The 25,943-nt window shown below is 41.8% G+C and overlaps 1 protein-coding gene across 1 annotated transcript in view; it reads right to left on the reverse strand.

Annotated features, from left to right (window-relative positions):
* Nucleotides 1-25,943, reverse strand: part of ABHD12 (abhydrolase domain containing 12, lysophospholipase) — a 50,591-nt gene that overhangs the window by 22,117 nt on the left and 2,531 nt on the right. Inside the window, exons 2-4 of the mRNA XM_075749526.1 lie at nucleotides 7,130-7,254; nucleotides 3,583-3,688; nucleotides 1,043-1,162 (exon numbers count right to left, since the gene is read on the reverse strand). Of these exons, the coding sequence (XP_075605641.1) occupies nucleotides 1,043-1,162; nucleotides 3,583-3,688; nucleotides 7,130-7,254 (351 nt within the window). The remainder of the gene's footprint in view (nucleotides 1-1,042; nucleotides 1,163-3,582; nucleotides 3,689-7,129; nucleotides 7,255-25,943) is intronic.

Raw genomic sequence — 25,943 nt, forward strand, 5'->3', positions numbered from 1 at the left:
TGATACTCTTTGTAAGATACATATTAGTAAGGAAAAAGACCATGTTCTAATAAATGAGCTAAAGAACTGTATCATGCAGAGATGTGGTAGTAAGAATATGATTCTGAGAAACATCCAGGAAGTTTCACACTGCACTAATAGTTTTTAGCATCCAGCAACAAAGTATAGAGAACCAACCTACTTCTTTAGCTGATACACGTGGTCAACTATAAAATTACAAATTTTAGAAATGCTCCTGTTCCAGACAAATGTCCTGTGTGTACAGAATAATCAAACAAGACCAGCACATTACCTTCCTCTTTCCTTCTGATTTTTTTTTTCCCTCAGAATGCATTAACTACTAAAATAAGCTCACAAAAGGAACTGGAAAGTGTATTTAAAGAAGTAAATCACGTATACAGAAGCACTAACACTATCCCATGTCTTGATTCATAGACCACTACACCGAAAAGAAGTACTTCTCCCTACTTCATCTAGTAAGTGTCACAGACTCCTGGCTTCTAGCAGAGGATACAAGGTAAGCTACAATATCAGATATCTCTGATTACTGCATTAAATCTATTCCCACATTCAATAAATGGGGAGGCATCATTTCTTAAAACATGCTTTCCTTTTAAAAGAAAGGAGAAGCACCAAACTGCTTTTATTTTGGTTTTAATCATAGAATCATAAAATAGTTTGGGTTGGAAGGGACCTTTAAAAGGTCATGTAGTTCACCCTCCCTGCAATGAGCAGGGACATTTTCAACTAGATCAGGTTGCTCAGAGCCCCATCCAACCTGACCTTGAAAGTTTCCAGGTATAGGGCATCTACCACCTCTCTGAGCAACCCGTTCCAGTGTTTCACCACCCATATCATAAAAATTTTCTTCCTTATATCTGTGCTAAATCTACCCTCTTTTAGTTTAAAACCATTACCCCTTGTCCTATCGCTACACGTCCTACTAAAAAGTTTGTCCCCATCTTTCTTATCAATGTGTTGAAGCTGTGGCAAACTAGGAAAACACAGCATGAAACAAAGCCATCACTGTTTCGTGCCTCACCTTGTTCCCGCATTGCCGTGCAAGTAAAGGATTACAGGATGGCTGGAACCCAAAGCATCTTCAAACCACAATTGGTCCTTCCCTCGAGCATTCTTCCATAAGGCTGCAGGGACCGTATGCCTGTATACAGAAGGGAAAATTTACATTATCCTGTTGCTACTCAGTGTCTGCCACTTGAATTTTGAGTTTTTCTGATCAACTCATTAACTCAGGATTATATACCTCACACACACTCTTCATAAAACTGTCACGATTAGCCAACAAATGACCAAAATTAAAAGGCAGTGGCTAGGGTTATTTCTACTTTTTCACCTCTATCACCAATGCCTTCAAAACTCAGGGCTGTGCAAGGCATCAAACTTCACAGGCAAACCCAAAGCACAGTTACTGAACATCCCACTGTTCCGGAGAAAGAATCTCAATTCCTCAGCTTTTATGGCACTTAGTTACTTCAATTAACAAACTTGTACACCATAAACAAGATGCACAGCTAGGTTAGCAAGTATTCAGAATAATCAAAGTCAGCTGCTTTTGGAAAGAATGTTTGGTGAGCAAGAGGCATATCTGACTCCATAGTCAATCTGAAGAAAAAGAGGGGCTCAGGGTCTGATGAGAAGATCGTGTATTTTGTTTTCAGACACCAGGTTATTGAAGGTATAATGTTTTAGTTGGAAAAGCTAATGATCCAGGAATGTTTTAACTTGCAGCGGTTCTTCTGTAGAGAATATAGCTAGGCAGCTTGTTAGGAAGAATTCAGCACTGGTGGAACAGAAAGAGGAATGACAGACCAAAGAGAAGGCAGGTATTTAAATGGGATAACAACACTAGAAGACAAACATAGAAAGTGATTACATGCCCACAACCATCTCAAATTGTTGAAAAGGGAGCTAGCTTACAGCTGTCAGAAGTAACTTCAGTACTCACATGCCTTTCTCCTTGGAAGAAAGGCAAACTCCATCTACCACACCTTCCTCCCAGATGTAAGGCTCAGACAACAAACCAACACAGGGGGAAACGATGTGAAAAATCTACTTGCATGCATGCAGCCAGTAGACGTTGAGTTCTGGAGGAGGAAAAAAGCCCCAATAACTGTAGGACTCACAACTTCTCTAACTGTTCTACCTCAAGACTTTTGCAAGCTTATGAGCAAAGCAGGCTGAGGACTTTGTTTCAGAAACATACCGAACACAAGACCTTACACTGGCATTAAAGGCTCCAAACTTTTGTGAAAACCTCTCTCATAGCATCAAGACAAATGACACGGACTCTGAATTGCCACCACAAGCTGGAAGCTCTGTTTTAGTAAAGATACACAGTATACTTGTAATAAAAACAAAATAAAATAAAAATCTCAATACTGCAATCTAAGCTTATTCAACAGCTTGGCAGGTACAATTTTAATTGTCCAAATGAAGATACAAACCATTATTTATCAGCTTACCCTGGAAAGATTGAACTTCCAGTTTCTAAAGATGTCTTTCAGCAAAATTCACGTAAAGGGAAGGAACCACCTTTATGCAGCAGGATACCCCTGTCCCATTCAAAAGGTCATATACCCTCAAGTGAAGAGAAAATCTCTGCTGCATTAATGGACACACACAAGTTACACACACATGACTGAAAACCCCAAATCCTAGAGCTTACAGATCTGACATCACTGGCTGTATTAAGGAACAGCCCCCTTCCCTCCACACCTGACATGCTGTCTAGCCTTTTTTTCAGGTGTTTGTTGCTCTTGCATACATATTCAAACTACAGGCACTTCTTTTTCTTCAAAGCTAGAAGGAACTTTCTGTCATGTCTCAACACCAGAATTTTCAAAGGCACAGGAAAGCAATCACAAGGAATAGATGCAGAAGCTGGTTTGAGCTGGCATAATAATATGGGAAGTGTGGAAAGCAGGCCTTTTCAGTCAGGGAACCAGTCATCTGAGCTGATCCTGGGTAACAAGGAGCTAAAGTGAATTGCCCTTGCTTGGGCCCAGAAAGTCTTCTTCACAAGGAAGGAATGACAAGTGAGCTCTAACACTGCCACTTGTTTTGTTAAGAGAGTAAACTGCATGTTCCGTTCTCAACCACTCTCCAAACCTTACATATGTTTTATACACACAATATTCTTCCTCCCACTCTGAACACTTTGATCCTGTTGTCCTATCTTCCCCCACATTTATTTTGCAAAACAAAATATGAACAGCAATTGACAAAACTTATAACTCCTTGGGTCTCATCTGATATGGAGGCATGATCTTTGTAGCAATGCAAACCTGTAACCCTTACGATTCCAAACTATGAAATCTCTCTGAACGTAGAGGTTGTCCAATTGTGTTTCACGCATTACTGATCTGAGTTCAGACAAGCTCCAGAGATTTGCATACTTTTCAACATGAACTTAGTCACTTGGCAGAGGAAAAGACAAACATCCACAAATCAGAGCAGGCAATGGTTGTCACATGCACAGGAAAAATACTGGATAGGCAACACAGAGAACAAAAATAAGGATAAAGGTGCATGGCACATACTGTACAGAACAGGTTCCCTTACCAGACTCCGATGGTTACATCCTCTTCTGGCTGCAGGTAATAGTTACAGGTGTGGTTTAAACCTTGATCCTGTGGTCTTTTCAAGTCAATGAAATATGGGACCCTCACTGAAATACAAAAAAAGAAAAGAAAAAAATAATAATAAAAAAAAAAAGAAAAGAATACAAAGTCTTTTAATTTTTACCTTTTTTTTTCCTTACAAAACTGGTTTACCAAGGCACTAGAGAGTTGTACAAATTGGTCCACTGTGCTGAGAAGACCTTATTCATTTTGTGTGAAAGGATGAACTGGCTACAGCTGTGACTAAAATATGAACATCAAAGAGAGCAAGGTAAGAAAACACAAGCAACCATCAAAAAAACAGGGAGCAGGCTGAAATCAAGAGGTGGGGAGACAGACAAATCTTTCTGTGACACACATTTAACTGTCTTTGCCCAGTCTGCTTTGTAAATCTCCCCCACACAAGACAGTCACTTGTGCTGTGTCAATGGGGTGGGTTAGCTGATTTGGAAATCCTTTTACTGCTTGCATTGTAGCTGTAATGGAAGTCACCGATAGGACAAACTCCCTGGGATAAAGGGTGCATCCCAGAGCTGTGATGTTATTTCAGGATGACATGTGGTTTCAGCTTCTATAACACAACAATCTAAAGGAGATATTGCATTACAGTAGCAGATGCCACATTACTCTTGTCCTGTAAGGGTAAGATAAAATGTGTTAAACACTGTCCTCCTGAGCCTTTGAGGAGGATATGCAGTTTGTTAGCTCCCTCTCCAAAGACTATCAAATAATTGCCATATCTCCCAGACACTTCAGCATTTAAAAGAGATCATGTTAGGCTGGAAACTTCATCTCTTCAGGAAGAGATCCCTGAAAACAAAATCATTACACCTCAATTCACTCTTCCAAGTGTTTTATGTTCCCCAACTTATACAACACACAGTTGTTTGTTATATTCAATAATTCAAACATGAGCAACATCAGGAAAGTCAAACATCAAACATTTTCAGCATTTTGTTTTCCATCGCTTGTAACAAGCTACATGTTATGGACGCTGTGCAATGTGCTAAATGAGGGGAAGTGCTCAGTCTAAGTGCTTTCTTTTCATCACCAATGAAGTATGGCCTCTCTAGGCAGCCTCTGACACACCCAATACCAAGAGAGACACTATAGAAATCTTCTGACAGCATCAAGCAGTTTTAAGGACACTCTTCTCCCAGTGGTTCAGGCTTTTCCCCATAAACTCCAGCAGAACCAGGAAGTCTGTCTGCTTGATGTTTAGTGGCATAACAATTAACATACCAAACTTTTTGTGCTATTTACAAAGAAGCACTGATAACGGCGACAGTCAAATCTCACTTCACATACTCCCACCAAAAAAAAAAAAAAAAAAAAAAATATCACTAAACATTCCACAAACATGAAAACCAAGGCAGACAACAGCAAACATTAACCTCACAAATCTGGCCCCTTAGACTGCAAATCTATACCTGTGCAAGGCTGCATTTGCTCTTTTGCAAAAGCATGTGGAAGACTCCCAAAGCACGCACACCACCAGAGACCCATTGGGTCACTGCACTGTCACCGCAGAACTCAGCAACACTCTCACAAGGGTGGCGGATCCTCTAAGAGGACAGTAAGTTCTGCATTTGAGGTCTGGACAGGCACACAAGTCACTTTTAGCAGTGTTCTGGGAAAATTATTCAACTTCTCTGTGCCTTGATTGTCCCATTTGCCAAATCTTCCTTGCCAGATTTTGTATTACAAAGGTACGAACAGGAACATACCAATGTTAGTGATGGGGCCCAGGTAAGAATCTACCTCTAAGCAAGAGAAAAATGCAGAAGTACAGGTATTTTTTATGTATGGCATCTATCACTAGGATGGTCCATCTATTCCACACACATAAACAGATTGTCCTCATCATCATATAGGCATGTATCATGTGGAGATTTAGCACAAGGGGTTTGGGGTTTTTTTAGTCACATGTTTTAGAGCTATTTGGTATCACAACACATCACATGACAAAAATCACAATTTGTTAATCACATTGATACACCAAATCTCATCTACTCTGTATTTATGTTTCTAGAAATCTCAGTTTTCTGAAGACTTCCAGTGGAGACAGCTTGAAATCTTTAGCCATCTGCCCATGTATCTCATAACCTGGAATAAAAGACTGTCCACAAGAACAAATCCCAACATTGGTTCGGTTGCAAACAGTGGGAGCACAGCCATCGATTCATCTTTAGCTATCTCGAGAAACAAATGGAAACACTTTCTCCTGAAGCTCTGTGCTACTGTTTTGGAAGCAAATCCCAAACTACACAAAAAGAGGAGAAAAAGGTGGCCAAGGAGTAGTGATTTATACTCAGAAGGTTAAAAAACTCTATGACAGGACAAACCCTACACCACTCCTCTGAAGAATAAATGTCATTCTCCAGTGGAGAAGAATTACTCAAACATGCCAATGTCCTTCTAATAAGTGTGCTAGAATGCACTCTGTATTAAGACAAATAGTTTTTCATAGGAGTATTGTCACAAGTAAAATTTGACTGCCATTTATATAAAGCAGTGGGAACAATGCTGCAGTGATATTAGCGCAAGTGTTAGGGGACAATTTCAGTCACTTGGGAATGAATAGAGGTAGGAACTTCAGGGGAACCTAACAAAGCTCTGCAAGGGCAAATTAAAATCATCACTGAAAAAGCAAGGTGATGAAAAATGGAAGTAACCTGCATTATTCAGATTACCCAGCTGTCAGTTCTGAAAATCAAGGCACAAGAGCTGGCCTGCACATGCGCACACTTCACGAGGACCATGATCCAAGGTGTTAGAATATACAGAGGATGCAATCAAAATGACGAAGTTATATAAAAGCAACATATCCGTAGTTGGTCCTTCTAGCTTCTACAATCAAAGGAAGATATTTTTGAAAACTTCATTACAAAACACAAGTGAGGTTTGAAGACAAATTTAGGTGACAAAGAAGCCTCTCTCATACAGTGATGTTCCATCCTGTGGACGCTTGGGCCTTCCTGGGCGACCTGGGAGCTGAGCAATCTCACCAGACCCACTGTACCGCCAATTTGACCAAATGCAAAGGCTAAACAGACACAAGGAGAACATTCAATCTGACTGCATGAACACGCCTCTTCTGACCCCACTAGAATATTCTCCTTCAGGTGAAGAGTCACTGCCTGGAAAACAATTCATTGGATTTAATTTCACTTGCTTGCTGTCTATTCATGCAACTTTGTTGAACTCTTCAGAAAAATGTATTTGACATACTGCACGGTTTTCCTTCAGACCCTTTGGGCTCAAAGGTGCCTTCAGTTTGGTCACTGTATTTATATAAAAGCATACTACAAAAACCACTAGGGCCACAGAGAATGTTCTCTAAACCATAGCCTGGAGAACTTACAACCTGTGAAAGTTCACATCCTTCACAAGCTGTACGCATGCAGGGTGAAAGTGCAGGCAGGCAAATGAAAGATAAAGACACTCCTCCCCTTCACCCCTCACCCACCCCAGACTGAGTCACTTACCAAAGTTTAGGAAGACCAGCTTTGCCTGAATAGCAGGGCAAAGTTTTACTAGAAATGGAATGGCTATGTACACTCCCAGCAACCAGATGATTAACTTCCGCAATCGAAACCATAATCCATATCGCCTGTAGAAGAGTTTAAAAAAAAAAAAAAAAAAGAGAGAGAGAGAAAGAGAGACCTGAATACAGCACGAATTTTATGAAGCAATTTTCACAACAATCTGTGCGGTTGGTGTATCTGAAAAACTGGTCATTTACTCTTTAAACAAAACTAACTTTAAACAGTTCACGTAGCCTCAGTTGTTGGAGAGAAGCAGAAGTAACCAAACTGTCAGCTGATGACACGCAGCTTAGAAAAAGGGAACAGAAACTCCCCACTGATTACATTTTAAAACACTGTAACAAGAGCTTTTTTCTGCAGCTTTATCAGATTTCAGGATCTCTAGAAGTGCTTATCGTTTGTCTCCAAAAAGCAGCCTGACTGCACCTCCCAATTAAATCACTATCAGCAAGATTTTGTTCAGTTAGATTTTCACATATTTTGAGGAACTATGTGTAATGAGACTGATAAAATTACACATGATCTCACGTACAGGCTGGAGCAAACATTCTGCCTTGTCCAGCTGTAAGGGTGCATCCTCTCAATGCCCTGGAAAGCAAATCTTTCTAAGTTATAAAACATTATGAAATTTCTTATCTGCAGCATCATTCTCTATGAGTCCAGACTGAGTTTGGAACAATTGCCCCAACATTTTATTTCTATAGTCTCCTAAGTATTCTGATTGGGAAGAGTAAGCTACCAAAAAACCCCAAACCACCATCACACACACACAAAAAAAAATAATTGAAGAGTCACACAGCAGCTAGTTAAGCAATTTTTCTCAAAATATACTTTCTTGCCTCAGAATAATTACCAAATACATATGTGTGTATATGTATATATGCATGTTTGTACACATAAAGGTGTACTTCTAATGATCTAGTTGATTAACATTTTACAGGCAGAAACTCTGAGGCCTTCAACTATCATTGCAATCAAGAAGCTAAATGCACGTAAGCCCTTCAGGCAAAACAACTTCCTTTGTTTCCCAGCAGACAGCCTCAGCAGGAACGATGTTGCACACCAGTGAGCAACCAGTTCTCTGTATCGGGAACTGACGGCAGCTGAAAGCAGAGATCAATTTTTCCAAAAGGCATGAAATTATTAATTTCCCATTGGGTAATTTTAGGAGCTGACACACTGAACTTGCTCCACACTAGTGCTAAGAGGGTTTGAACAGCGTCAGCTAGTTGAAACTATCAAATGGAGAGCCTGAGGACCTCTTTTTTAAGCATTTCTACAAGAAATACAAGTGGGATGTAAATAGTTCAATAATGCACCAAAATCTTCAAGATATCAACAGCTTTTGCAGCCCTAGGCTAAACTCAAGATTCTCCGGAACAGTTTTTCAGCACAGTGAAAAAGGAGACACCCCAACCCTCCCACCCAGGTAGGATTTGGCAGGATTGCTAAGGTAGTCACAGGGAACAGGCTATCCTCAGTCCAAAACCTGCCTCCATCACATTACTGCCTGCCTACGAGTACCTGTCTGTCTTCTCTCACCCAGGAACCATATTCTGGACTTCAGACACACCTACCATCAAAACTGATGCACTTTTCTCGACAAGCTAAAGGAACTGCCATTTTCCAAGAGGGAAAAAGAATACATTACTAAGAGACTGCCAACCAGCTCTGGCTGCAACAAGCCCACATCGAAAGGTTCAACAGATTTTAATACTTCCCATGGCAAACCTGACAACGAAGAGGTGAAGAAAGCCAGCAAGTCTTCCAGTGACATTTCCATACCTCAAGCCCAGTTTCCAGAAGTATCAAGGAAAGCAGAAAGAGCAAAGAATTAGCAGAGGAAACAGTTCAAACCAGGGACTTTTAAAGAACATTAGCGAGTACCAAAGCCTTAGACTGACCCACCTCTGTCCCATGGAGAGCAGCAAAGAGAGGCAGCGGCAGAAGTAGTCCCAAGTGCACAAGCAGTAACAAGCAACAGAAAGTCTGCCTACAGTTGTGGTCTTTGAGAGGGGCCCAGCAGATGTACTCTAGAGCCAGGGTCTGCAGAGCAATCCACTGTGAAATGCTGTAAGGTCAGCTAAATACACACACAAACCCCACAACTTTGGAAAAACTCACACATTTTGCTTGGGCTAATCACAACTGATCACAGCTCTCTACTTTCAGATTAAAACCAGCTTTCCACAACCACCCCCACATTAGCACCTACTGCCTATTTCCATCACTGGAACGGGTTTGTGGAAGAGAAGGGGAAAAGAGATCACCGAAGGGCAGCTGACGTAGTTGCTGAGCAATCAGGATATAATTTAGCTCTCTTCAGTGAGAAAAGTGTGTCTTTTCGTTAAAACTTTTTGTCTCGTTTGGCTGGTTGCTCAGAGTTAACACGACCTCGCAGTTTCCTCTCACCTCACGCTTGAGAGGTGATTGTCATCACCACCTCCCCAGGGAGAACAGCAACATGAGCGAGCAACCAGGCAGGAGTGGGCTTTCCAACAAGCTGTCCTGCCTGGGGCCCAGATCCTGCTGCAGCCAAACAGAGCTCTCCTGGGGGACTTTCGCATACACCAGAATTTCAGTCCTACAGAAGAAAACCCCACTTGTTTAGAAAGACACCAGAGTCAGGTCCGAACTCCTCCAGGCACAACCAGACCACATTAAAACACAGGCTCTTCAGATGTCTGGGTTGCAAAAGCACTTAGCATGACCCAGCTGCAATGGACCCAGGAACAGAAAATGCTGAAGACAGCATTGTCCGAGTAATGCTGTCAGAGCTCAGGAATGATTTTCGTTTCCCTTTTTTGGAGACTGAACGTAGACATCTCTTCCTTTACTCTGGTACCCCACGCCAAATGCTAATCAGTAATGTGACATTTACACCTCATCTCCAGGGAGATGTCTACTTAAAATGCAACCAGGGCAAAGCTTCTATCCATCAACAAACAGCTTCTCCTGATAAATCCAAGACAACGTGCTGAAATACAGACGTTGTAAAATTATCAGGTAAGTCTTCAGTGAGCAATTTAGCTAAATTAAACTGCTCCTGCTCTGCAGAAAAGCTATTTCAGGAAATAAATACCCCGCACAGGGAGCTTTTGGTGTGCTCAGGCAAAAGCAGCAGCAACACACTTTTCACCCCCTTTTTACCAGGAAACTCAGCCAGTCTTATTTGGAAAATACAAGTGAGTTAGAGAATAAGCAGCTGCAAACTGAAGACACTGAAGAATATTACAAATGGATTTCAGGAACAATAAAAGTAATGTCTAAAAAACCAAAACAACAAAAAACCAACACCAACCCAAAACACCCAACCCCAAGTCACCCCCAAATCAAAAAACATCCCCACTGACACATTTTCTCCCTTTGTTCACCAAAGGCTTTTACCCAACTTCTGTGTTCTGTCCAAACACAGGCAAAATCTGAAGTAGTTTTTGCTTCACAAATGTTTCCAAAGCAGATGTGAAAAATACACTCTCTCCCCAGACATACTTAAATCTGAAAAAAAAAAGTCTTTCCTGTGAGTGTGACATCAGAAACAGAAAATTTTCCTGGTAATTTACACCTGGATGAAGGTCCTGTATTCACTCAGAGCAAGCATATTTTGTACTGGAGCAGAAAATAAGAGTATCTGGCCAGTGAAGAGGAGCTGGGGGTCCTCTCACGGCAGCTTCTCCTGAGTGCGCTATCTTTACCAGCACTGCAGGCACAAACATCCTTGGTGTCACCATGGAAAACAACTGCCAAACTAAGGTTTAACTACTGCACCGTCACACAACCCATGGTCCACAATCACAGTGTGTCTGCAAAGAGCAACCGAGGCAAGCAAATTTACTAGAGGCATCGTTCAATTCACAGTACCGGTGTTACTCCCTCCTCTCCAGCAAAGTCAGAAGGTTTCATGAAGAGAGAGTGTGCAATGACTACACTACTGTGGCACATTGTGCATACAGGCTCAGATTAAAATCATTTCCCCTGCAGAGTACCTGAATCACTTCTGCATCAGAAGTAAGCCAGGAGAGTTTCCATTAGGATCTCCTCATCAGCTGTACTACAAGGGTGAAAGGGCAGGCCGAGGATGAAACAAGAGACATCAGAGCTGCAGTCAAGCAAGAACAAAATTTATCAGAAACACACACACACTGGGCTTGCAGTCCCAAAAGGGTCTACAGGCAAATGCACGTACAGCCCACACGGTCTTTGTCATCTAGCAGAGGCAATGATAAAACAAAACGCTCACAGACACAAGAGTACGAGACTATGTTTGCTCAGCCAATGTCGTTTCTCTGGCTTGCTCTGGTATCCCTCAAATCATCAGCTGTTCGAACTGCAAACTGGCAATCCTCTCCTGGCAGGAATTCAGAGCACGGGAAAGCCAAGACCATTTTCATTCTTGGTCACGCAAGGTACCTCCTGATTACCAGGTGACAGAAGTGGTAGAGGAAGAAATAAACAACACGAATAATGGCATAACAAGAACACATTCCCCCGCTTTTCCAACAGAAAACACTTTATTAAAAAAAACCAATACGTTCTTCCCCACAGACAAGGATCAAGAGTGTAACAATCAGAAGGTAGATGAAGACATGAGCAAAGGATTCAGAAAACTGAGAGTCAAAGGGAATTTAAAGGACTGGGATGAATTTCTTTGGGTAAACGGAGTTGTACCCAAAATGATCTATTCTACAACCTGGAAACTGCAACTGAGCCCCAAGGCACACAGGGGCATGCAGAAACTACATAACAACCCCATACATCAAGTTACTGGCAAGCCCTCCAGTCTTCCTTGCTAGTCTTGCTTTAAACAAGGGATGGTTTCTAGCCCAGGTAGGATCTTCAAGAGCATTCATGTTCCCTTCCTAGACGAAGTCTGGACAGTGGTTGTTGCAAAGGCTCCTCCTTCTTACAAGTCCAAAAGGTGAAAGGATCACCAATCTTTCTTCTCCCTCCACACAGGCCATCTGAGCCACCCAAGCTGATTAATCTTTTATTTCACTTGTTCCCTGCCAAGAAAATAAAAAAGAAAAAAAAAAAAAAAACCACAACCCCACACTATCAGCCTTCCAACTGTGTGAAAGCACATTCAGGGAGAACCTCTCAGCTCCTGGGCTGGAGTTCACAGGCAGGCAGTCGGTCTCATTTCCACTCCAAAATGTTATCAGCACCTTTTGGACATCTTGTGCAGTGACACACAACAAAGTAATTTTCCACTACAGGATTAATATGGGTCTTTTTCTCCTCTGGTTTGCTGCAAAACCTGCTTTATGTGCAGTGAAATGCAAACTGAAAAGATGCTAATGTCAAAGGGTTTGTCCCCTCCTGGTTTCTCTGCACACTGAACAAGGCTGCATAGGCAAATAGACCACCACGTGATTCTTTTATTTCGGGCCCAGCTATGCAGAATTCTCCTCAATGAACAGTCTACAGCCAAGCCTTAATTCTGCTTCACTGGAGGCACTGTATAGAGAGCAGGGAGGTTGAATTATAGAAAATTTATCCAATCCTGAAAACAGATCTTTCCCCAAATTCACGAAAGCCAGTGGGAACACCGCAGTATCTGCCAGAACTCTTGGCATCTGAGCGACTGATCCTCCCCCCTTAGGCATTAGGATCCTTTTTAACAGGATCACTTCACCGCAAAACAACTCGGGGAAAAAAAAAAAAAAAAAATCAAAGGCCCCAAACTCATCTTGTTATTCTAGGGATTAAGCAATCATCTGAAAAAATCATAAACCACAATCCTGGAAACAAGACCCAAATGTAAAGGCAGTACTCTTCCCCCTCTCCCCCCTTTTTCTCCAAAGCTTGTTTCATAAAACAACCCCAAAAAATCATGGACATAAACTGCATGTGTATCTGCATCCTCAGAGACTTCTAGTTTCAACCAATTTCTAAAAACCATTACTCTTCAAAAGATCTGAAAAACAAGAAGAAAATTAGCTCTGGAAGATTCCATTGCCATCTCCTCCAGTAAGTTCCTTAAAATCTTGAACCTTTGTTCTTTCTGTCTCTAGTATCTCTCTCGAATACTGAGCTGCAGTATAGTATCATCACTTCAGCACTTCTGCCAAAGAATTAAGATACTACATTGCAAAGAGGCGTGCAGAGCATATTTTTACAGGGGTAAAGGACTTAACGATTTTTCAAGCATCCAGCAGCAGAATAAATTGTTACTGACACATGCCATGTCTGTGAAGGACGTGATTTACTTTTCGATGTTGCAAAAGACAACCTGATCTTTCAGCTATTGGGACAAGACAGAAAAGGTTGGGTATCTATTTGGTCTTTATCAGTCTCTGTAATTCAAATCTATAATACAAGTCCATCTGCACATAAAATCAAACATTAACAGTAAGAATTGTTATATCTGTTACCAGGAAGTATCGGTCAATTAATAGAAGGTAAATTTCCATTCTGTGCCATCAAAGGTACAGAAGAGGCAACAGGCAAATTCATACCTGATCCTACGGCTTTCATCACTGTAGCATCCAAAATGTTCATCACTCAACTTAAGAAGAGCATCTGAAATCAGGGACTATTTTAGTCACATCACAGATACATGAAGGGCTATAAGAGATCCCAAGAAGTCACTCAGTCCATTTCTTCATCCTACAAAGGACGCGCTACCTAAAACAGCTGTCTGTTTAATTCCTCCCACCAGCTCCTGGCAAAACGCAACAGCCCACACTTCATGAGCATCCCTCTAGTGATGCAGAGATGGACTAAAGTTTGCCAGGTTGACACAACAAATCAGACTAACTGACTTCTCACTGAACAGTCATTTTTCCTAGAAAAAGAGAAGGGTACCAGACTATTTCAAAGTCTGAATAAAGATTTACCCAGTAAGCAGAGATAGAAAAAACTATCCAAATCTCAAAATCTGACTAAGCTACTAAATAGTCCTATTTACACCAATGAGAAAGAGAGAGAGGGAGGTGAATAAAACACTAAGCACACCTTCTTAAATATTTGCCTTAAAAAGCTAAGATAGAGCAAGGCATTCAAGCCTTCACCGGCAAAGATCCAGTCCAGGAAAAGCTACCCCACTCCATAGTTCCCACCAGCCTACTCTAGTTTGACTGTACCCAGGAGCAAACAGTTGGGATGTTCTACTATTGCTCTTTTTTAATTAAAAGACAAATTAACAGGAATAATAGGGTTAATAAGGCAGTGGAAAGACAGCTAATTTAAAGCCTATGGGTTTCATTTAAAAAAAAAAAGTAAACAAATGCAAGTAGAGGTTTTTGAGGATGTTTTCAAACATGCAAGCTCCATATTCAGGTTCCTCAGAATATATGACAGCTTATTTCTTAAACAGACATACCATCAATAGTGATAGACAGTGAAGGTGTCCCAGCACAGGCAAAAACTCAAACATCAGCATTGACAAGGAGATGTCAGTACACACATAAAACCTTTTGAGTTAGCATTTGGCAGAAAATTCAAACTGTTCTGACCACAGAAAAACACTGCCAGCTACTGAAATTTATTCTTTTCTTTGCTGTTATTATAGAAAAAAATGCTTTCCTTTTTTTTTTTCTGAATAGCATGTTGTATTTCTAAAGCTCAGCAGAAAGCTATCATAAGCACTAGCTTATTTCTCTGTTCATAGCAGGATCACAGAAAGACAGTGAAAGCTGCATACGTGGCTCCAGAGAAGTGCTGCATGTCAGCAAACAGAACCAGAATATTTTGTCTATATGCTAACCAGCACCGTCAGCATCCCACCCTTTATTTTCCATTAACAATGTCCCATCTAATATCAATCAAATCCCTCTTGACGCTGCCTTCTATCTTTTAAAAAATCCCGCCACATCACCTTTCAGTCAGAGAAGTTACCTAAGTTAATTTGACATGCTCTTCATGGGTAAACTACACAGTTCATCCCACTTTCCATTCACTTCCATGCCTATGAAGCCTCAAGTTGGCAAACCCTAATGCGGCCACAAAACAAAATTCATCGCAGGAAAGACCTGAAGCTGTATCTGCATCACAGTGGATACATGCAAACACATATTAAATTAGCTTTTCAAATTGATCAGTTTGTAGAGATGGTTTAGCAGTTGTGGTAGAAAAGCCTGTCCAAAGGAGGAGCCTCCAGGACCTTTCCTTCTGGCAGTGGCATCAGCTTACAGACTGTACAACTGCTGCCTTAAACACGTTCCTCTTCAGCAATGTCCTTTACCTCTCTCCATTGCAAACTGTCTATTCCCAAGCTGCTCCACGAGGCTTCCTTATCCATTTCAGCCCCAAAACAAGCTGTTGCCTACAGGGCATCTTCTTTTGGCTGGGATAAGAGCTTCAGGCAGTGTTGTTCCAACTATGAACACAGATGAGGTTTAAAACTTTAAGCTCCCAAATTCCCCCAGTCCACCACTTCATTACCTATCTCCCCTCTTACAGTCCAGACTCTCACTTAGACTGCTTCTGTGCCTCCTTCTGATTAATATCAAGTGATTAAACATTAACTTAAAACAATAAACAGCAAGAAGCAAGCCATCTAGCCAGCCATTTACAAGAACTCAGGTCTGTCTCTCCAAGAGACATAACTGCAAAGTAAAGGTGAGCATCTCAAAGAATTGGGTTTTTCAGAAGAGGCCAGCAAGCTCCAGTTATTGAGACCTTAATAATCATGTTTCAGCTTGTGGAATAGGGAAAGATCTTGGGTAAGACCTGCAAGAATCAAGACTCTGGTGCAACAAGAGAGGAAAATGCGGCATCAGCATTCATGGTAAGGGGAAGAGGAAGGCACTGCTGATCAGTCAGTCGATAGCAATGAAATGCCAGGGAGGGTCACGCAGGGACCTCAGAGCGCAGCAGGAAGAAAAAAAATGAAGTCCATAAAGTGAGGGAAAGGCAAGTTAGTGTACAACATTAATGAGTAGAAATAATGGAGCAGCCTGCAGGTAATGTATGGGCCTTTGGCAGTGAACCACATTTGCATAAAGCAGAGCAAATGAAGCAAGGTAGGGAAAGGCTCACACAAGCATTTACACACCCCACAGGACTTTCCCCCCCTCAAGCATCCTATCCCTTCCCAATGCCATGCCTTGGGCTCTCCTCTTCACAACCATCACCTAAGCTGACTTCCCCGACAGGTAGTAACAACACTGCTTGTCTAATTAAACCACTTTAAGTATCAGCACTTCCTTTGAAGAACAGGAGCTTGGAACATCAGTCTTGATAACGTTCTAATTGCATGAAACCTACATATTTGCCACACACCAGGAGACATGGTGCGCTGAACATTCTGCGATACAGCACTGATTTATTTAAAATGTACACTGACAGCATGGCCTAAGCAACAGCTATGTTACATCTCAATCCTTAGGTAAAATGGTATTAGCATTAGTGTGAATTGTGTGTGACAAGATTAACCTGAAAGCTATGTTTGAAGAAGAAAGGAGCAGATGCTTCAGTTATTTTAAGTATGTAGCAAACAATCAGTAATTATACCCTAGGCAATTGAACAATTGACTTTTGGGACGGAAAAGCAGGCTTGGGGATTAGAGTTTTAAGGTTGTTGACTCGCCTTGAATTCATCTTCTGCAACAGCAGTTTAAGTTTGCGCCAGAACCTTTTCAGCATGAGCCATTTGTTTAAATTCTAAGAATATGCTTTCTCCAGAGCAATGCTGCTGACACTAATCAAATCTGAAGTCACCCACACTAGATTTTAGTCGAGCTTGGCACTGAGATACTACTGTGGTGCAAGTACACTCCGTCCACAGTGCTTACTGAATTCTTAAGTTTTCCACTCATTTCACAGCTGACAGCTGGTTTATATTAAAGGCATAGCCCTCTAGTCCACAAGCTGGGGAACACAAAGCTGTCTGCAAATGAAAGAGGAAAAAAAGAACATAGACATTAAATGACTGAAACAGCACTGGAAGTGCAAAACAGCTGGTCGCAAACTCCTGAATCGGATTTTTATTGAAGCAGTACAGCTCATTTCTCTCTGTCACACTCCCCTTCACGAGGAGGAATACCGGGGTGCACACACAAAGGTTCAATGGCAGAACCAATTTAGGTATGTAATACTCCACCACAGTTGCTACCTGCCATTTAACATAAAGCCACTTGCCAGCTGAATGCATACCATAATTGAAAAAGCATGCAGTACAGCCAAGCCAGCTCCTCTACCACCACTTAAAACTTGTTAGTGTGCTGTAAATCCACCACACTTGCATGCATGTGTTAACCCTGCAGCAATAACAGGAATCCACAGATTAAGACTTTGTTCCTATGGATACATGTGTATGAACAGGTCCACATTTCCAAGCTGCACAACTTTGTGCATGTAAAATCTTCTTTTCACACAACAGTTTTTGGGAGACAGCCACCAGCCACACAGCTTGAGAACTACCACTACTGGCAGGCTCTGTGGCTCTGGCTCTCTTTTAAACCACCTGAGCAAAAGTCTCATTTGTGTGTTGTAGATCTTTTTCCTTTTAAACGCATGAAGATGATCATCTTCTATTGGTCCAACTGAGACAGCTCTGCTTCTACTGGCAGAGAGCAGAAGCCATTCCCCCTTGCAAGCCTGAAGAAAAAAAAAAAAAGCTTTTGTGTTAGCAGTGATACTGCCACCTTTTAAATGCAGAACACATCATTAGTAATACATTTTGATTACAATGAACCAACAGTTCCCTGTTAGAGGCATACAAGAAAACAAGAACATTAAACAATGCCAAAACATTACATATGCTGATTGTCAGCTGAGCACAGTTACATTTAGCTGGCAGTCACAGTGCCCTCTGTAATTGTGACCTGTTCAAAAAGGGAGGCTTAGCGAACAGTGCATGGCCATAAAGCAACAGCCCTGGGTAAAGAACAGATGTATCAGATACAGAACTGCTGTCAGCCTCTGACGTACCTTGAACAGGGGGTTATTTTGCATACAGCCAGGAAGATTAATCCATTGCTGCTTTCATCTGTGCTTTATTCAGGGATTCCAGCTTTAGCTATCACGTTGAGAAAACAACTCCAAAAGGACAAAGGCTTGAAAAATTAATGATAAATAAAACCAGAGACTTTGCTAATAGTACAAAACTCCGAAGAGCCAAGCCAGAAAACACATACTTGAAGAAGGTGAAAAGCAGGTGTTGGAGTTTCTACTTAACTGCATTGAAAGGGAACATTTTGCAGCGCTGTACATCAGCCTGCCACAAAGTTTAAAGCAAAACACGGTCCCTACTCTGGTAGTCAACAGGGAAAAAGAATGCTTTACTAGAGACAGGACAAAGCTATCTGAAACTGAAAGAAAAGGTTATTCACTGCATTTCTGCTGGATTTGCAAGGACAAGAGAATGGGGTATTTCCAATGATTGTGTCCAATTCACAGTTTTCATATTCAGCAGTACAAAAGTGACATTGTCAGCTTTACTCCTGCTTCCTAAAGCTGCTCTGAAACCAATCACAACTCTACAAAGAGCGAGACTGCTTTAGGGGAGAAAACAGAGCCAGTTTTCCCTTCCAGGGAAGGGAATCTACTCGATTCTTAAACACCTTGCACACAATTTCCTCTGCAAGCAAGGATACTGCAACCTGGAAGCCCTGACTCCAAAACCCCAGTTACATCACCCTCATTTGTGTAGGCTCCTCTGTCTCAGAGAAGTCACCCCAGGGGAAGCTTTACAGACAGGGGAAGGCAAATCAGCCTCTAGACAGGGTAAATGCATTTACTGTTCTCTGCCCTGTGCTTGCATAGATCTCACTGAAAAGTACTCTTCCAAGAGGGTTTGTCTTTCAGTTATGCCACACAGAGTCCTTTATTCTGCACACCTTTAGTAACAAGAGAGACAAAGGTCCACACGACCTCATTTCACTTACAATTCAACACCAATCTCTTTTGCAAGAGGAATTAATCAGCATTTTAAGTGAGTACAAATTTCATTTTAATATAACCATTCACATTCAGAACAGTAGCACAGATACTACGTGAAGGAATATTTGAAATCTCAGCTACCCTTTTTCATCCTGTGCCTGATGTACAAGAAGCATACTACAAGTGAAACTTAGGACCTGCATTTTGGCCTACCCATCGGTTCTTCTTTTCAGAGGCTGAGAAGGAACACCAGTTCTTGCTATTCACACATTGCCCCTACTAAAACACAGGAGAGAGGTAACCAAAGAACACTGTTATCTCTTCCCAAGCATGATATAAGAGAAAAAGCCCTGAGCTTAAGAGGTGTTAAAAGAAAAATTCTATATTCTGTTATCTGTGCTTAAAGCCATTCAGCATCTATTCAGATATGGCAGTTACAAAAAAAAAAAAAAAAAAGTGATACTGGCCAGTCTATCAGGGGAGGATTTTTCCTTTTATTTTTAAAATAAACTCCACAAAGATTAAACTATTTGCACTACTCAATCCTATATGCCCTCGGCTGGAAAGTTTTGCTTCAGCTATTTGCTACATTCAGAAGACAACTTCGATGCCTGGGGTTTTCATGCTCTTTCGATTTCTAAAATTCTTTTTCTGTGGTTTGATAGATTGTTTTGAAGAAGGAGAGGACAGCCGTGGGACTTCTCTCAAATATTTTCAAGTATGTGTGTTTTAAAAGTTAATTTTCTAGTCTAATAATATTTTTTATTGCTCTACTACTCAGTAAGAGTTTCAACACTGAAATAAATCTGGGTTAAACACACACTTTGATTTGGAAAGTAAACACAGACATCCTTCCTGCTAGCTCAGTTCAATAGCCATACTTTAAACGATCAAGACACTTAATAAGAGTCTAAAATAAGGAGTTTCTACTTGCAAGTTTAAATTGCCTTCAATAAGGAAGAGGCAGATTCCTGAAGCTCAGCGTTGTACTGTTCAACGCGCTAGCAAGGCAAAAGTGCAGCCTTACTCCTGGATAGGCGATACTCGTGCCATAGGACACATGACACCTTGCAGAGGTGATCACCTAAACCAACTTCACTCTTTCTCACAGTTCCGTCACACAGTTACAACCTCCACACCCTCCCCTGCTGTCCTGCCTTATGGCCAGCTACATTTAACCTGTGTTCTGGTGACTTTTTTGCTATTTCACCAGCTGCCCCAGACTGCCAACTTCATTTATCGGCCCTCATCAACCCTCCCCTCCTCCTGGGATTACCAACAGTAATTGTCTCACCGTTACGATGGTTGATATACAAAATCACGCACCCTTAAGCCCAAGCATCAATGCCAGGATAACTCCCCAGTTGTTTGTCTCTCCACTGAGCCAGTTTTCAATACAGATGACATACTTTCCATTAGCAATGCAAGCCCTTTCAATAAAATAAACTACAGTACAAAGTCAAGTGCTTTGGAAAAACAATTTTACCACTGATGCTTTCATCAACCAGGCTGTAATCTTGACAAACCTGTCACATTTTATACTGAGACCTCCCTTCCACAGGGCAGATCTATATTCATTATATATATATATATTTTAGCTGCTAATTCTCCTTCCATTGAATTGCAAATTAACTCTTACCATTAAAATTGCACAGACTCCACCTCAGGCTAATGACTTTAAAGTCTCCTAGGTCTCCTGTTACCCTTTTAATACACCAGAAGTACTTTCTTTTAATCTTCTTGTGGTACTGATTCAGTCACAGCTACATTAACATAGTGCTCTCACATTACAGCCTTAGTGAATCTCCCTTGCTTACAATCACTCACTCGATGTCAGAAGCTCTCCGCTGCTGTAACACCAACAACATGACACTTACAGTGCAGCTACCCACAGAGTTTCCAAAATGCAGGGTTTTATAGAGGAATTGCTGTAGAAGCCTATTTACTAATTTCACATCCTGGCACAATTACCAAAATAATCTGAACTGCCATTCAGGCCTGGAAGGACAAACTTAGGTGTAGCCTCCTACGAGGGCATCATGGTGCCTTTCAAAGGAAACTGGACTCTTCATCTACAGCAGAAGTCCTGCTTGGGTATACCAGGCCTCTGGTGGATTCTGGAGAGGGAATCACAGAATGGTTTGGGTTGGAAGGGACCTCAAAGATCATCTAGTTCCAACCCCCCCTGCTAAGAGCAGGGACACGCTCCACTAGACCACATTGCCCAAAATGATGCCACCATCGTTAGTTTTAACGAAAACACCACAATGTTGTTTTCACTAAAATGAAGCACATACATATTGCATCCTGGAGAAAACCTACAGACTTGCTGTGATGACCTGTGACTGTATTTGCAGAGAACTAGATTCCCGGCTGAGCAACTACATGCCATTTATAGCATGAAAGCACGTCATCCTCAAAAATTAGCTTGTCGTAAGTAGATCATGGGGATACCAGAGGAAAAAAAGGCTATCTAGAGGGAAAAGCACATATGAGAACCTCGGGCTTGTGCTGATGTTATCTCAGTTTAGCTGGTCATCCTACAGCGCAGCATCACACTGGCCACCAACCCAGCCCACGATTATACTCACTGGTATGCCCAACGGAACTGGTAGTGGGCAGTTGAGAAGAAAAGACAGAAAAGATTGCAACAACGCTGAGAAGACCCTGGTCTCCATAGACAGCTTCACTCCAGAGGTGACTAGGAAGTCCCCTTGGTCCCAGGAGTTACCCAGAATCACCCACATGTTGGGAAGTTTAAGTACACTGGAACAAGTAGAGGTCTGCAATTCATACAGCTCCTAAGTAGAAAAAGGACTTTATAGGAATTACAAAGTAGTAGCAATTAATAACACTGCAGTAATTATTGATTCAGGCATAGGCCATCAAAGCAGAGCGATTGAACCCAGGGGCACGCATGATATCAGAAGTATAGCACTGCAATGAAATGTGTTGGTCTCCTTGAACTCCTTATAACTCAGTCAGAACTAGAGGGCAAACCATCTTCAGTCTGAAGCAAGCCTGCTCAGAGTTCTCCATCAGAAATACGGGGACTTGAGAAAACTGCTCAGAGACTACAAGACTGTAGGATGACATAACACAGAGCAGATACAGCAGAAAAATGCTGTGCTCTATTACAGAAAATCCAGAGAGACTCATGGGAAAGTTGGATCCAAGGAAAGAAATTTTAGATCATACAGACAGCTCTGCAGGAGGATGCTAGGAGTCTCAAGAGATGCTTGAGAGTATACCATGCCTGTTTAACACAAAAAACAGTCAATGATGAACATGGTGAAAGAAGAGAGACTTTAACAGTAACACAGTGAGACCCAGAACTGTCAGCTACACAGCAACACAATGGCCTCACAAATCAGTAAGTCCTTAAAAAAAAAATTCCCAGATTTAAAAAAAAAAAAACACCACAAACCACACTAAATAAACTAGTAATTCCCCACCTAGCAGGGAGTCTTGCTATTTTTGTCTAATGAATTATACGCCTTTGAGAAAGAAGGGGGAGAAGATGAGCCCAGGGAAAGAGAATTGTAATGGCTGCAACTGCTGAACAAATTGGGAAGATGATACAGAAATGCCCCAAACTGGGTAACTTGGGAGCAATTCAAAGGCACTCACCCAGCCATAAACTGCCAAAATGGTTGACCATGCATGAGACAAACCAGGATTTAGACACAGCCACTGAGTTCCCATTCATTTAAAAAAAAAGCGTCAGACACGTGCAGAAGCAATTACACAATCCTATTTTGCTCAGATCTGAGCAAAATATTACTGTGCATCCTCTTCAAGAGAATTGTAACAAAACAAACAAACAAAAAAACCAACAACAACAACCACCAAAAGCCCACATTACAAAAAAATCCCCACGCAGAGCAAGCTGCTTTTACATATTTTACACAAATGAGGACCTGTGATTTACTACAGAAAAAAGCACAAGCAAGTGACTGGAAACCATTTCACAGCTCCTTTGTGAACTTCGCTAAAGAACAACTATCAAGGAACAACTGAAATAGCAGCAGCTACCGAGTAGGAAGGTGGAATTGGTGAAAAAGCTGCATGACTGATGAAATGTCTCTATACAAGCAGAATCCTTCCTCCTTGAAGAGCACTAACAAGTAACTGGTTTAACCCAAAGACTGCAATTAAGAGAGAAAATAGCACAAAACTCACTTGGGGAAATAAAAAAAAAAATCTTAAGGAAGATATTGATGAAAACTTGCAGGAGAACAATTCAAAAATTTGTTATCTCTGCTACAACAACCAGACTGGAATAATCATAAAAGGCTGTGCAAATGCCTCTAGATAAAGTAACATCAGGAAAAAAGAGGCGAGGCCTAGAGATACGGGGGGCAGGAAGACAGATAAAAGAGATGGCCAAGCTTTCTGTCAGAGGAAAGATACTGCTGCTTAAACCCCAAGAGACACGTGGTGCACTTCAGCTGCTGGGGCAGGACGGCACCAAGGGTGACCACACATCACATTCAACACGCCTGGTCGCACTTACTGTTCCAGTAAGATTCAGCTGCATCAGAGGGAGACACCAGCAGATTGCTGCAGCCTCTTGTCTTCAGCACCTCACTGCATTTTCATAAAATACCCAGGAAATGGTACTGTAAAAGCAACCTTCTGCCTTTCAAGAGAAAGCTGCACACAATGAACAAGGCAGCAAACATGGCTGACTACAGTGTAACCAAAATTACACCAACCTGTAATATATTCAGACAAAAAAGATCTAGCTTGTGGGATACACAGGCTGGACAGCCAGTAGAAGGGTGCCAAAAAACACACCTTGCAGGGACCTGTGCCAGGAACAGGGGGTCGCTAGGAGCGAAGAGAGACGAGATAACTGAAGAGATGGCCAGAGGGACAGCAGGCTGCTCCAGCGACGCAGGAAGACACAAGTATCAAGGTGTACAGCTTACACAGGTGGGATTTGCAGCTCTTCACTGCTTCATAGGATGGGGAGAGACAGAAACAAGTTTTAACATTTGCAGCAAACAAGTGCTTGTAGGAGAAGAGGGAATGGCAAAATTCACACTTCGTGTCTGTAGTCTGACTATTGATTGGGATTAATGTAGCACAGATAAGGACTAGGTCACAGAAGTGAAGGGTAATATACATGTGACTGTTTGCACCAGGATCAGGGTTCGGTAGAAATGAGATAGGAGAATTTGCTTTGATATCAATGCCAGTATTAAGCTCACTTGATTTTCTTTATTCTCTGTGCTCCCACATAAAGGTTTTCTATATCTACGGCTGCTCAAATGCATCTCCTCAGAACATCAGAGCCACTGACCACAAAAATGAGTCAGAGCAACTACCCAAAACATGTTAGCTTAATAGCCATCTAGCACTTAAACACTGTCACCTGGAAAATGCATCATAACACAAATATTAGAAGAATGACCATCCACATAAAACATGCATACCAGGAAAACCAAGCACAGCATGTTGCACCTTTAGTACTGCATTACTGCATTTCACAGTTTCAGACAAAACATCTCAGTTCCTTTAAAAACACAAATCATGCACAGACTTTTAAAGCAGCTACTGGCAAAGTTCTTAAATAACCGCCATATTGTATTTTACTGCTACCTAGGGAAGAAAAAGGGAAATACCTATAGTTGTTCTCTTCTGTTTGTAAACCACTTAAGAAAAGCCACACCAACTACAGTATGCACTAGCCAAAGCCACATAAATCTTATTTATCAGATATCCATCTTTGTTATACATACGTGCACACACATACAGTTACATGTTACAGTTTCTGTACCAGCATGGTTCAAACACACAGCCACCTCTTCAGAATGAGTTTCAGCTCCTGGATGCATGAACACAGTGTGATGATATGACTGAACCAAAACAGAGGGACAAATACAGCGCAGTAAAATTCAATACTGCTGCAAGAATAAGCTGCTGCTGGTAAGTCAATACTGTCGCTTACATTTACAGTTATCGTGCTCTTTAGCATTTGCTGAGGAACTGGATGTGAATAGAAAGAGTCCTGCTGGGGAAGTGCACAGAGAAGCTCCGCTGCTGCTGCTGCTCTACAGTCCTGGTCACTGCTGCAATTAAACATCATTGCCTCTGCAGTCCCCCACGCTCCCGACCCACAGGATCTGCCACATGATCAGCCCTTGGCTGCACAACCACACAGCCACTTGAGGCTACTGTGGGGTCAGTTCGCTTTTCTAACCAGTGGTTTGCATCGTCTACAAAGAAAAGATGAAAACCCAAGTACTGAAGCCAAACATACGTGCTGTTTTCCCAAGTCTGCAGAGAGACTACATAACAGCGGTATGAAATGCAGACAGTCCCACTTCCCCTGAACGCAGAATTCACAGCCACCAGAAGTGCTGATTTTAACTATTTCATCAATGAGCATGCTGCTAAGAATAGTTTTCCGTGGTACAAATCCCCAATTCCACATGTTATGCCACCTCCACCATCCCAGCAACCTTGCAGCAGAGTTTTCACCTCCATACAGTTTCTGCGAGCTGGGGAGTAAAACTGATGTAACACACTGAAAACACCACCACAATCAAACACCAATTTTATATCCAGTGGTATAAGGAATGCTGCAATAACAGCATGACTTTGCATATTACAATATGAGGATCTAGATGCTCACACAGCAACTCGGCCGCATAACTGGCCACAGTCAGGGTACTCCCACAAGGGAGGTCCACTGTATACAGACCCTCCTCATCTTCTTCCTTGAACACCCACTGCTGTGCGCTGCCAAAGGGAGGATACAGAGCTAGAAAGCTATCTGACCTGACTCGGGGTGGTTGTTCTGGACAACAACCTTATCTCTGGGCCTCACACCTTCTTCTGCCTGGACCTCCAATTCCTGCATGCTCAGATTCACAATTCAGCAGTGCATTACTATAGAAAACATTAACTGGAGGATATT

This window comes from Balearica regulorum, chromosome 3 (genome assembly GCF_011004875.1).
Source record: "Balearica regulorum gibbericeps isolate bBalReg1 chromosome 3, bBalReg1.pri, whole genome shotgun sequence".
Taxonomy (NCBI): domain Eukaryota; kingdom Metazoa; phylum Chordata; class Aves; order Gruiformes; family Gruidae; genus Balearica; species Balearica regulorum.